The 14,114-nt window shown below is 43.2% G+C and overlaps 1 protein-coding gene across 2 annotated transcripts in view; it reads left to right on the top strand.

Moving 5' to 3' along the window:
• The window catches only part of PCCA (propionyl-CoA carboxylase subunit alpha), a 1,119,575-nt gene that overhangs the window by 177,990 nt on the left and 927,471 nt on the right, over positions 1–14,114 (top strand). Inside the window, exon 1 of one of the 2 annotated variants that reach the window (XM_056555679.1) lies at positions 12,994–13,190. The exons of the other annotated variant lie outside the window; for it this stretch is intronic. Within the exon in view, the coding sequence (XP_056411654.1) occupies positions 13,137–13,190 (54 nt within the window). The 5' untranslated portion in view covers positions 12,994–13,136. Of the gene's footprint in view, positions 1–12,993; positions 13,191–14,114 lie in introns of those variants that run through there. 2 annotated transcript variants of the gene reach the window in all.

The following is a 14,114-nucleotide window of genomic DNA, read 5'->3' as shown; positions in this document are numbered from 1 at the left end:
AGAGACTTTTACAAAGGTCTCCAGATGCGTAGTCTGCTCGCCACCGGTTGGCTTAACTCCTTTAAGATCCCTGCCCGTCTGTTGGGCATTTTGACTGCCTCATCCACGGCAATGCGAGGTATCTCTTTTTCTATGACCTCCTGGGTGACAAATCTACCATAGTGCCCCTCCCCTTCATGGTAAAATGGGAAAAGGACCTCAATATGACCATCTCGTTAGATCAGTGGCGTTCAACTTTTCAACACATTAAATGTTTTTTAAAATGTGCCACGCATCAGGAGGCCTTTCTCAAAACTACTCATAGATGGTATTTTACCCCATATAGGCTGAATAAAATAGATGCCTCTTGTCCAGTTGTATGCTGGAGGGGATGTGGTCAAACTGGTACGTTGTTGCATATCCTCTGGAGTTGTCCACATCTATGCACTCTCTGGAAGGGGATTGAACTTTTCCTCTCGAGAATACTTAAAACTGAAACGCCTTTGACACCAGCTTTGGCACTACTACTGATTGGTTTAGATTTATTTGCCCCGGAGAGTAGATACATAATCGCACACTTACTCATGTCAACTAAGATACACATAGCGAGACACTGGCGATCTGCGAAGATACAAAAGCTGTCGGAAATATTATCCTGCACTAACAATACATGCAACTATGAACATACTTATGCCCTAACTAATAACAGGGACCTGATTTTTTTACGTAACTGGGCTAGCTGGACTCACAGTCCTCACTATGTCTCTTTCAGGATTGATTCGCCTTGATCTTTCTAGGATGTCTTTGAACTTGTTCTTTTTCTTCAAACCTCTACGCTATACTTTCTCCTCTTCTATCCCCTGTCCTCTCCCTTTTTCCCCTCACACCCACCTAATTCCCCTACATATGACCAGATAACCCTTGCGCTATCCAGTATTGAACATACACATTGAAAGGCGCAACTTTTTCCACGTATTGTAAATCATTGCCTGGATCCTAAGGCTCTCGCTGGACTGCATGTTGTGGACTATTATGAGCAACGCCAATATTCTGTTCTTATTGTTGTTAGTGGACTATTTGAATATACTGGTGTGCTATAAACTACAATGTTCCACGGACTTACGAAATGGAACATCTGACCCTTTGCCTGATTGTTATGCCCATTCCTATTATGGATCTCCCTGCGAGGAGATGTGGTTTATTTTCTCTGTCCCAAGAGCCTGTTTTGTGAGCTCTTACTGTTTACAGTTTACTATGTCTATTTGTATGTTCTTTGTTTCATAACAAAAATACCTTAATAAATCCTTCAAATATAAAAAAATAAAAATCGCAAACTTTTTAACCAGATTAGTGCGTTTAAAATCCCCCTATTTTGAAGACCTATAACTTTTTCATTTTTCCGTATAAGCGGGGGTATGAGGGCTCATTTTTTGCGCCGTGATCTGTACTTTTTATTGATACCATATTTTCTTATATAAAACTTTTAATCCAATTTTTATATTTTTGGGGGAATAAAAAGCAGCTTTTTGGGATTTTTTTTTTTTACATTCACGCCGTTCACCGTACGGTATCATTAACATTTTATTTTAATAGTTCAGATATTTATGCACGTGGCGATACCAAATATGTATATAAAATATTTTTTTTTAACACTTTTTGGGGGTGAAATAGGGAAAATGGGACAATTTACGTTTTTATTGGGGGGAGTTTTTTTTTCACTTTTTTACTTTTATTTTTACACTTTAATAGTCCCCATAGGGGACTATTTATAGCAATCATTCAATTGCTAATACTGTTCAGTGCTATGTATAGGACATAGCACTGATCAGGGTTATCGGTCATCTTCTGGTCTGCAGGAAGGCAGATCAGAGCAGAAGACGCCGGGAAGGCAGTGGAGGCAGGTAAGGGGACCTCCGTCTGCCGTGCTGGATGATCGAATCGCCGCGGCAGCACTGCGGGCGATCAGATCATCCATTTTAATGACCGCGATGCTGCAGACGCCGTGATCTGTATTGATCACGGCATCTGAGGGGTAAATGGCGGATGTCCGCCATTACGGGCGGGTCCCTGGCTGCGATCAGCAGCCGGGACCTGCCGCGCATGATCCGGGCATCGCTCCGATCCTCGTGGTTATGCTTAGGACGTAAATGTACGTCCTGGTGCGTTAATTACCACCTCACGCGGACGTACATTTACGTCCTGCGTCGTTAAGGGGTTAAGCCCATTTGGGCCTTAACCCCTTAAGGACACATGACATACTGGAACGTCATGTGTCCGCTCCCGATCTATAACGTCCATAGCATCATAGCGGGTCGGGCCCGGCCTCTAACAACGACCGGGACCCGTGGCTTATAGCGCACTGCATCGTGGTGCCGCGTGCTATTAACCCTTTAGACGCGGTGTTCAAAGTTGAACGCCGCATCTAAAGTGAAACCATGCCGGTTAGCTCAGTGGGCTGTTCGGGATAGCCGCGGCGAAATCCCGGCATCCCGAACAGCTTACAGGACAGCAGGAGGGTCCCTACCTGCCTCCTCGCTGTCCGATCGCCAAATGACTGCTCAGTGCCTGAGATCCAGGCAGGAGCAGTCAAGCGGCAGAATCATACAGGACAGCAGGAGGGTCCCTACCTGCCTCCTCGCTGTCCGATCGCCAAATGACTGCTCAGTGCCTGAGATCCAGGCAGGAGCAGTCAAGCGGCAGAATCATCGATCACTGGTTTCCTATGAGAAACCAGTGATCAATGTAAAAGATCAGTGTGTGCAGTGTTATAGGTCCCTATGGGACCTATAACACTGCAAAAAAAAAAGTGAAAAAAGTGTAAATAAAAATAAACATATATGGTATCGCCGTGTGTGGAAATGTCCGAATTATAAAAATATATAGTTAATTAAACAGCACGGTCAATGGCGTACGCGCAAAAAAGTTCCAAAGTCCAAAATAGTACATTTTTGGTCACTTTTTATATCATGAAAAAATGAATAAAAAGCGATCAATAAGTCCTATCAAATGGTACCGTTAAAAACTTCAGATCACGGTGCAAAAAATGAGCCCTCATACCGCCCCATACGCGGAAAAATAAAAGTTATAGGGGTCAGAAGATGACAATTTTAAACGTATTAATTTTCCTGCATGAAGTTATGATTTTTTCCAGAAGTACGACAAAATCAAACCTATATAAGTAGGGTATCATTTCAATCGTATGGACCTACAGAATAAAGATCAGGTGTAATTTTTACCGAAAAATGTACTACATAGAAACGGAAGCTCCCAAATGTTACAAAACTGCATTTTTTTCTTCAATTTTGTCTCACAGTGATTTTTTTTTTCAGTTTCACCGTAGATTTTTGGGCAAAATGACTGACGTCATTACAAAGTAGAATTGGTGGCGCAAAAAATAAGCAATCATATGGATTTTTAGGTACAAAATTGAAAGAGTTTTTAAAGGCAAGGAGCAAAAAACGAAAATGCAAAAACGGAAAAACCCCCGGTCCTTAACCTCTTCAGGACACAGGGCGGATACGCCCTGCATTCCGAGTTCTTAAGGACACAGGGCGTATCCATACGCCCGTGGGAAATCCGGTCCCCACCGCTAGCCGGTTGGGGACTGGAGCCGGATGCCTGCTGAAATCGTTCAGCAGGCATCGCGGCTAGAGATGAGCGAACTTACAGTAAATTCGATTTGTCACAAACTTCTCGGCTCGGCAGTTGATGACTTATCCTGCATAAATTAGTTCAGCTTTCAGGTGCTCCGATGGGCTGGAAAAGGTGGATACAGTCCTAGGAGACTCTTTCCTAGGACTGTATCCACCTTTTCCAGCTCACTGGAGCACCTGAAGGCTGAACTAATTTACGCAGGATAAGTCATCAACTGCCGAGCCGAGAAGTTCATGACGAATCGAATTTACTGTAAGTTCGCTCATCTCTAATCGCGGCATATCGCCCAGGGGGGGGTCATTATGTCCCCCCATGTCGGCAATGGCCGCAGATCGCTGGACAATTCAGCCCAGCGATCTGCGGCGGATTCCGGGTCAATCGGGTCTCCAGTGACCCGGAATTACAGGCTGTTCTCTGACGGCCCCGAAGAGCCATAGCCAGCAGGGGTGAGGTGGCACTGGTGGCCGACCAATCAGGGCACCTGCTGCGGGTGTCACTCCCGCAACCCGTTTCGCCCCTCTTCCGGACGACGTGATCGGGTGTGGGTAGAGGACCCCGGCAGCTTGGGACCCCGATCCCCCGCGTCCCTGTTGAGATCGGGGCCCCAGGAGCGGCGGCGTGGATCAGCAGTTGGAGCCGAGTGACAGCCTCCTGCTGTTGCTTAGCAACAGCTCCCAGCATGCAAAAAGGGCATGCTGGGAGCTGTAGTTATGCATCAGCAGGAGGCAGACCACCACAACTCCCAGCATTCCCTTATGGGTATGCTGGGACTTATAGTTTTGCAACAGCTGGAGGCACATTTTTTTCTATGGAAAAGTGTACCTTCAGCTGTTGTATAACTACAACTCCCAGCTTGCACAAACAGCTAGAGTGCATGCTGGGAGTTGTAGTGGTGCATCTGCATAACTACAACTCCCAGCATGCCCGTTGGCTGTCGGTGACTGCTGAGAGTTGTAGTTTTGAAACAGCTGAAGGCACACTGGTTGTGAAACTCAGAGTTTTTTTTACCTAACTCCGTGTTTCACGACCGGTGTGCCTCCAGCTGTTGCAAACTACAACTCCCAGCATGCACCGTACATGCTGGGAGTTGTAGTCTTGCAACAGCTGGAGGCACACTGATTGTGAAACACTGAGTTAGGTCACAAACTCAGTGATACATAACCAGTGTGCCTACAGCTGTTGCAAAACTAAAACTCTCAGCATGTACAGTCTGTCAGCGCATGCTGGAAGTTGTAGTTTTGCAACAGCTGGATGTTCCCCCCCAATGTGAATGTACAGGGTACACTAACATGGGCGGAGGTTTACAGTAAGTATCTGGCTGCAAGTTTGAGCTGCGGCAAATTTCATGCCGCAGCTCAAACTGCCAGCGAGAAACTACTGTGAACCCCTGCCCGTGTGACTGTACCCTAAAAACACTACACTATGCTAACACAAAATAAAATAAAAAGTAAAAAACACTACATATACACATGCCCCCCTCCCCAATAAAAATGAAAAACGTCTGGTACGCCACTGTTTCCAAAACGGAGCCTCCAGCTGTTGCAAAACAACTACTCCCAGTATTACCAGACAGCCACTGACTGTCCAGTCATGCTGGGAGTTTTACAACAGCTGGAGGCACCCTGTTTGGGAATCACTGGCGTAGAATACCCCTATGTCCACCCCTATGCAAGTCCCTAATTTAGGCCTCAAATGGGCATGGGGCCCTCACTTTGGAGCCCTGTCGTATTTCAAGGCAACAGTTTAGGGTCACATATGGGGTATCGGCGTACTCGGGAGAAATTGTGTTACAAATTTTGGGGGCTATTTTCTGCTTTTACCCTTTTTAAAAATGTTAAATTTTTGGGAAGACAAGCATTTTAGGTAAAAAAAATATATACATTTTTTTTTTACATATGCAAAAGTCGTGAAACACCTGTGGGGTATAAAGGTTCACTTAACCCCTTGTTACGTTCCCCGAGGGGTCTAGTTTCCAAAATAGTATGCCATGTGTTTTTTTTTTGCTGTTTTGACACCCTAGGGGCTTCCTAAAGGTGACATGCCCCCCATAAACCATTTCAGAAAAATTTTCTCTCCAAAATCCCCTTGTCGCTCCTTCCCTTCTGAGCCCTCTACTGCGCCCGCCGAACACTTTACATAGACATAAGAGGTATGTGCTTACTCGAGAGAAATTGGGCTACAAACATAAGTAAAAATTTTCTCCTTTTACCATTTGCAAAAATTAAAAAATTGGGTCTACAATAACATGCGAGTGTAAAAAATGAAGATTATGAATTTTCTCCTTCACTTTGCTGCTATTCCTGTGAAACACCTAAAGGGTTAAAACACTGACTGAATGTCATTTTGAATACTTTGGGGGGTGTAGTTTTTATAATGGGGTCATTTATGGGGTATTTCTAAATGAAGACCCTTCAAATCCACATCAAAACTGAACTGGTCCCTGAAAAATATCGAGTTTGAAAATTTTGTGGAAAATTGCTGCTGAACTTTGAAGCCCTCTGATGTCTTCCAAAAGTAAAAACTCATGTCTACTTTATGTTTGCATCATAAAATTGATATCGTATATGTGAATCAAATAATTTTTTATTTATAATATACATTTTCCTTACAAGCAGAAAGCTTCAAAGTTAGAAAAATGCAACACTTTCAAATTTTCCATCAAATTTGGGGATTTTTCACCAAGAAAGGATGCAAGTTACCACAAAAATTTACCACTATGTTAAAGTAGAATATGTCACGAAAAAACAATCTCGGAATCAGAATGATAACTAAAAGCATTCCAAAGTTATTAATGTTTAAAGTGACAGTGGTCAGATGTGCAAAAAACGCTCTGGTCCTTAAGGCCAAAATGGGCTTGGTCCTTAAGGGGTTAAGGACTTTTATATTTTCCTCCACAGACTACTATGAGGGCTTGTTTTTTGCGCGACCAGTTGTCCATTGTAATGCCATCACTCACTTTACCATAAAATGTATGGCGCAACCCAAAAAATACTATGTGTGAGGAAATTAAAAAGAAAACCGCAATTTTGCAAATTTTGGAAGGTTTCGTTTTCACACCATACAATTTACGGTATAAATCAAATGTTTTCTTTATTCTTTGGGTTAATACGATTAAAATGATACCCATGATAATATACTTTTCTATTACTGTTGCAGTAAAAAGCAAGATTTTTAACCAAATTAGTAAATGTTAAATCCCCCTATTTTGAAGACCTATAACTTTTTCATTTTTCCGTATAAGCGGCGTTATGAGGGCTCATTTTTTGCGCCGTGATCTGTACTTTTTATTGATACCATATTTGCCTATATAAAACTTTTAATACATTTTTAATAATTTTTTTGTGAATAAATTGTTATAATAAACAGCTATCTGGGATTTTTTATTTTTTTTTTACGTTCAGGCCGTTCACCGTACGGTATCATTAAAATTTTATTTTAATAATTCGGATATTTACGCATGCAGCGATACCAAATATGTATATAATAAATATATATTTATTAATTAATTTTTTTACACTTTTTGGGGGTGAAATAAATAGGGAAAATTTACAATTTTTTTTAATTTTTTTAATTTTTTTACACTTTTAATAGTCCCCATGGGGACTATTTATAGCAATCATTCGATTGCTAATGCTGTTCAGTGCTATGCATAGGACATAGCACTGATCAGTGTAATTGGTCATCTTCTGCTCTGGTCGATCGCAGACCAGAGCAGAAGACCCGTGTAAGGCAGCGGAGGCAGGTGAGGGGACCTCCGGCTGCCATGCCGGATGATCGGATCACCGCGGCAGCGCTGCGGGCGGTCCGATCATCCATTTTAGTGATCTGTATTGATCATGGCATCTGAGGGGTTAATGGAAACCGCACGCGCATGATCCGGGCATCGCTCCGATGCTCGCGGTTATGCACAGGACGTAAACGTACGTCCTGGTGCGTTAAGTACCAGCTCACCAGGACGTACATTTACGTCTGGCGTCGTTAAGGGGTTAAAATCCATAACTCTTCCAATTTGTCATCTATAGGGCTTGTTGTTTTCGGGACTCAATTACATCACACATTTTACCACAAAATGTATGGTGAAGCCAGAAAAAAATATTTGTGGTGCAAAATTGGAAAAAAAAAAAAAGGCCATTGCACCACTTTTAGGGGGTTTGCGTTGTTACGTAGTGCACTTTTCGGTAAAAATGACACATTGGCCCAGATTTATCTGTGAGATAAAAAGTGGAATGATTTTTCCACAGCAGCCAATCACAGCTTTCAGTTTGATAAATCTGGGCCATTATCTTTATTCTGTAGGTCCATATGATTCCAATGATACCCAATTTATATAGGTTTTCTTTTATTTTGCTAGTGAAAAAAAATATAACTATTTGTAATAGAATTAGTAGGCTTACATTTCCAGGAATTTTTATTTGACTATGCTACAGGGGCTGTAAGTTAGTTTAGTTCATAATATAGTGTCTGTACCTGTGTGTGACGTTTTTCCTCACAATTCTTTCGTGATTTTCACCCCAATATTTATTTTTAACAGCATACAAAATTACTGTTTTCTCACATTTTTCCCAGGTTGCAATATGGCAGAGACCTGACATCACTAGTCAGCTGATGACAGGGAGCCTGTCTGCTTCAATGGGTGGAGCGATCGCTTGTTGGGAGAGAGAGCAATCTGCAACTAATGCAACAGCTGTAGGCACCCAGATTGAAAACCACAGGTCTTTTGAATGGATGCAGCTCATTTATGTTTCAATGGGTGGGGTGGCTGCTTTTTTGTCCCCATAGGGTCTATAACATGGAACCTTTTGATTCCTAACACTGATTAATGCTGTGTTATTACACAGCATTGACCAGTGTTATCTGCAGTCTGTTGCTTTAGCCTGCCAAAGCAGGCTAGAGCCATAGAGCGAAGATCCGTTGGCACAGAGGAAGGTAGGGACTCTCCGGCAGACAGTTAAGGTGATCGGGAAAGTGCGATTGCACCGTGGTGGTCCCGTTCACCCATAGCAACCAGTCGGCATCATTCAGTTGCTGGCTTTAGGTCCTGTGTGATCTAAAGGGTTAATAGCCTTGCAGCGGTGATCGCCACTGCAGGCTATTGCTGCGGCCCCTTGCTGTTGATTCCATCTGGGGTTCGCGAGGTACGGAGCGGGATGATGTCACAATCCCACTCTGCTGGCCCCCCCTTCCCAGGACATACCCATACGCACAGAGGGAGGGAAGGGGATAAACTCTACATTGTTCCATAGTTTTGGTTGGTTCAACGTCAATGTGTACAGGCAATCTTAGGCTAGGTTCATACAGCCATTGTCCCCTGTCCCCATTTTCTCCTGTCAATGCTTCCTAAACGGACAGAATACTAACGGATACAAACTGATGCCCTTTAGTGGTATCCTTTTGCATCAGCTTTTCATCATTTTTTCAGTATGAAATGTCAGCCGCCTACATACTCCCACAGTCTGGACTACAACTACTCCCAAAATGGAACAGATTCCTTTCCATGATGGGAGTAGTAGTTCCCCTGCACGGGAGTCAGGGGGCAACTACTGTAGTGCTTGTACTACTACCCCCATCATGGAGAGCGATCAATCCCTCATCCCCTGTATTACTACCTCCAACATTGAACAGACTATGTTCCACGATGGGGGTAGTAGTACAAGGATTACAGTAGTCTCCTCAGCCTCCCACAGCCGGGGGAGCTACTACTCCCATCATGGAAACAAGTCTATTCCATGATGGGAGTAGTCGTCCCGCAGCACTGCAGGAGTCCGCTGCTTTCACCTCTTCTGAGCATGCTCAGAAGTGATAACTATTCAAAAACAGATATTAAAAGCAGGATGACATTAAAAGCTCATTCGTTTGCTATAGACTTCAGTAAAATTTACAAAATCTGTTTCTATTTTGTTATTCTTGACAGGAAAAAAAACTATTGTATGCAACATCTTTTTGCCCTTAAAAATAACGGATTAGGGTGCGTTCACACGGCCGTCTGTCCCCATTTTTTTTCTCCCCATTTAGGCTGTCTAGACCCATCCCGTTTTCTCCCGTCAAAAATAAAAATGGGATCCGTTATTGTTCCGTTAATAAACCAAAAGGAAAAAACGGATGCAAACGGATGACATTAACCCAGCCCATTTGGGCCTTAAAGGAAAACTGTCACGTTTTCTCCCGCACTATCCACGCTATTTGGTGCCAAATTTGCAAGCTAAGTACCTCATAATTTCATATCTTCATTTATTGCATTACAGCTGTATAGCTTTTCATGTTCTAGCTATATACTCATGTTTTATCTATATACTCATGTTTCATCTATATCTTTGTGCTGGCAGTGTGCTGCTGTATTCTCCTGTTGCTGTATATTTAGCCCAGCAGCTTGCACCTGCAAGCCAGGTTTTTACAATAGTTTGGATCAATAGTGCGGGCCAATTTATTCTTAGGTTGTATTACACATACGGGGGAGTGGCTACCTCCATGTTGGCTCCTGCACCCCACCCACCTCTATTAGGTGTATATAAGGTGCCTTCGATGTTTCAGACCTTGCATGCCAGCTGTACTGTTCACACAGAGGCATATTCACAGTGTAGGGTCCGTCCCAGAATGAGGTCACCTTACCGTGGTGGGACGGTCCACGCTATTTGGCGCCAAATTTGCAAGCTAAGTACCTCATAATTTCATAGTTTCATATCTTCATTTATTGCATTACAGCTGTATAGCTTTTCATGTTCTATCTATATACTCATGTTTTATCTATATACTCATGTTTCATCTATATCTTTGTGCTGGCAGTGTGCTGCTGTATTCTCCTGTTGCTGCACAGATACTGAGGGATAGTTCGGGAGACGCTGATTCCAATGAGCCCTACCTTGCCCGGATCTGCCCGGCCGTTCGCCCGCAATAGTAGTTTTATGCTATGTGGAAATCTTGCTGTAACTGGCATGGGCGGGGCTTCTGCAGCTTAACTGGCACTGATGTCAGCGCTGCTTATGAATATTCATCCCCACTCCCTACAGTTCTCCCTGTCTTCGCCGCTCCTAACTGGAGGGAGGGGGGATGAATATTCATAAGCGGTGCTGACGTCAGTGCCAGTTAGCTGCAGAAGCCCGGCCTGCGCCAGTTACAGCAAGATTTACACATAGAATAAAACTACAATTGAGCGCGAATGGGCGGGCGGATCTGGGCAAGGTAGGGCTCATTGGAATCAGTGTCTCCCGCACTATCCATCAGTACCTGTGGATAGTGCGGGAGAAAATGTGACAGTTTTCCTTTAAGGACTCAGACAATTTTATTTTTACGTTTTTTGTTTTTTCCTTCTAAAGATCATAACTCTCTTATATTTTCATCCACAGACTAGTATGAGGGCTTGTTTTTTGCGCAACTAGTTGTCCTTTGTAATGACATAACTCATTTTACCATAAAATTTATGTCGCAACCCAAAAATTATATTTGTGTGGGGAAATTGATTTAAAAAAAATGCAATTTTGCTAATTTTGGAAGGTTTCGTTTTCATGCTGTATACTTTTCGGTAAAATAGACCTGTTTTCATTATTCTTTGGGTCAATATGATTAAAATGATACCCATGATTACATGCTTTTCTTTTATTATACAGCTTAAAAAAACTTTTTAATGAGTGCGTTTAAAATCCCTCTATTTTGCTGACATATAACTTTTTAATTTTCCGTGTAAGTGGCGGTATGAGGGCTAATTTTTTGCGCCGTGATCTGTAGTTTTTTTTATACCACATTTGCATATATAAAACTTTTAATACATTTTTTTTATCAGTTTTATTTGGAATAAAAAAAGCAGCAATTTTGGACTTTTTTTTGTATGTTCACGTTCACCGTATGGGATAAATAACATTATATTTTAATAGTGCAAATATTTACGCACGTGGCGATACCAAATATGTTTATAAAGAAAATGTTATACACTTTTTGGGGGTTAAATGGGGAAAAACTGACAATTTACATTTTTATTGGGGGAGGGGATTTTTCACATTTTTTTTAAAATATATTACACTTTAATAGACCCCATAGAGGACTATTTATAGAAATCATTCGATTGCTAATACTGTTCAGTGCTATGCATAGGGCATAGCGCTGATCAATGTTATCGGCCATCTTCTGCTCTGGTCTGCTCCATCTCAGACCAGAGCAGAAGATCTGTGGAAGGCAGTAGAGGCAGGTGAGCGGACCTCAGTCTGCCGTTCTGGATGATCGGATCGCCGTGGCAGCGCTGTGGGCAATCCGATCATCCATTTTAGTGACTGCAGCACTGCAGATGCTGTGATCTGTATTGATCAGGGCATCTGAGGGGGTTAATGGCAGACATCCGCTCGATCGCCACACATGACCCGAGCATCAATGCTTGTGGTTATGTATAGGACATAAATGTACGTCCTGGTGCGTTAACTACCACCTCACCAGGATGTACATTTATGTTCTGCGTCGTTAAGAAGTTAAAGGCTCATCCGTTTTCCTAGACTTCAAGGTTAGGCTGCATTCAAATCACGATTTCTCCAGCCGACCTGAGTACACGATTTTTATAACTTAAAATCGTATGAAATCGTATATAAAGTCGGATCCATTGACCTCCATTAAAAAAAATCGGATACATTACAAACATCCGATTTGATCCGCATCGGATTTCACACGATTTTTGATTGGGTCTGAAATCGGGGTTGACCACAGATGGAGAAATGGTGATGTGAAGGCAGCCTTAAATTTACTGTATCCGTTTTTTTGACTGGAGAAAAAAATACTGCATGCACCATCTTTTCTCCCGTAAAAAAAAACAAAACGAAATGAGTGCAGACAGATGCAAACAGATGTGAAAGGATTGTATAAAAATCCCATTGACATCAATGGGATTAGTTTCCAACCATTTGTGATCCGTTTACAAGCAGCAACAACGGAACCTAAACGGGAAAAAGAACGGGGACAGAAGACCGTATGAACGCACCCACCCTTAGGTACCAAACGAGTGCCGATGGCTTGCAAAGGACTGTAAAAAAAAAATCCCATTGACATCAATGAGATTCATTTACAGCCGTTTGTAAAAGGCTTGAACGGATATGAATGAATGGGGACAGACAATGTGAACGAGCCCATCACTCTCCTATAGGCAGCTCTCATTCCGCACATGAACTCCCCCACCATGTCTTCTGCACAACATTCCCCGCCGTGTTACACCTCTCAGCTCCCAGCCAGTTCTCTCTTCTCCTGCAGTAGATGAGAAGGGATCGCTGTGCGGTCATGTGACCGCTGGTTAGCGCGGGACTCTTACGTCACACCCTCCAAAGGCACTCCAATGTGTAGTTTGAGGTGATCTGCGGGTCATCCAGGAGGACGGTGGCCGCTCCAGTCACAGCCTTGACGAGCGTGCGGACGAACGCATGCGCGGGGAGGAGCAGCTGGCGCCGTCTTTTTGTAGACCTTTGATTGGCTGCTTGCGCTGAAGCCCCGCCTACATCACTGAGGGGAAAGGACAAGCGTGCACTTCACTGACAAGGATGGCGGCGCTCAGAGTCCTTATAGACGTGCAAAAAGTGCTGAAAAAGGGACAGGTAAGGAGCCGGAAGAGCCTTGTTATTGATGTGTATGGACACATGTTTGTGTGGTGGGCTCAGCCTTTGGCGCCCACTGGGAGGGAGGTCACTCAGCTGACAGCCTCTATGACCTACCTGCTATATTGTTACCTGGTGCCAAAGTGAAGCTGTAACTGGTAGCCCATGTAATGGGGCCTTCACACATAGCACCTATATAGTTTCCCATGATCTATTCCTAATACATGTCAGCGCGTAGGAGTTAAAGGCAATGAAGTAAAAGCCCCTGAGTGACTCCCTTACCTGTTCAGAGGGGCCACCCCTACTTGTCACCTGTGTGTGTGTGTGTGTGCGCACGCACGCACACACACACACACATGACACAGTGGCCCTGATTTACTGAAGTCCAACCGACTTTTTTTTCTCTATGCGCCTACATTTTTGTCGCACCATCCGTGCGACTAATTCTGCGGCCCAAATTTTACACCGCACAACCTACACTTTTGAAAACACTCGGAGCGTTTTTTATTACAAGAAAATGGGTGTGGTTAACCAAAAAATGGTGGGGAGAGCTTAAACTATTTTATTTTTTTCATTGTTTTACAGTTCTACACAAGGATCTTTAGAATGTGTGGTGTTCCTGTACCGTAGTTTATACGTTACCTATGTAAAGGTCCCCATAGTCAGCGTCCCTAGGAGGTCGGGGTCCTTCTTTTCTAGTCTTCCCCTTGTCACCTCTCACTTAGCCACTAAATGTATAGTAGTTCTATCTGATATTTATACAGTTAGAAGTATAAAAAGTGTATATATTGAATTGTCTACCTGTTTGTGGCGTGACAGGACCTGCGGGTCGGGTGGAGGACTCTATGGTTTTGCTTTAGGACCTTAGGAGGTCCCAGTGATGTGTTCATCCACCATGCCTTGTAACGGTGAGTGACAGCTGAC

The sequence above is a fragment of the Hyla sarda genome, chromosome 2 (assembly GCF_029499605.1).
Source record: "Hyla sarda isolate aHylSar1 chromosome 2, aHylSar1.hap1, whole genome shotgun sequence".
NCBI classification, from domain to species: domain Eukaryota; kingdom Metazoa; phylum Chordata; class Amphibia; order Anura; family Hylidae; genus Hyla; species Hyla sarda.
Note: the sequence above shows the minus strand (reverse complement) of the source record. Positions and strands in the feature narration are given on the sequence as shown.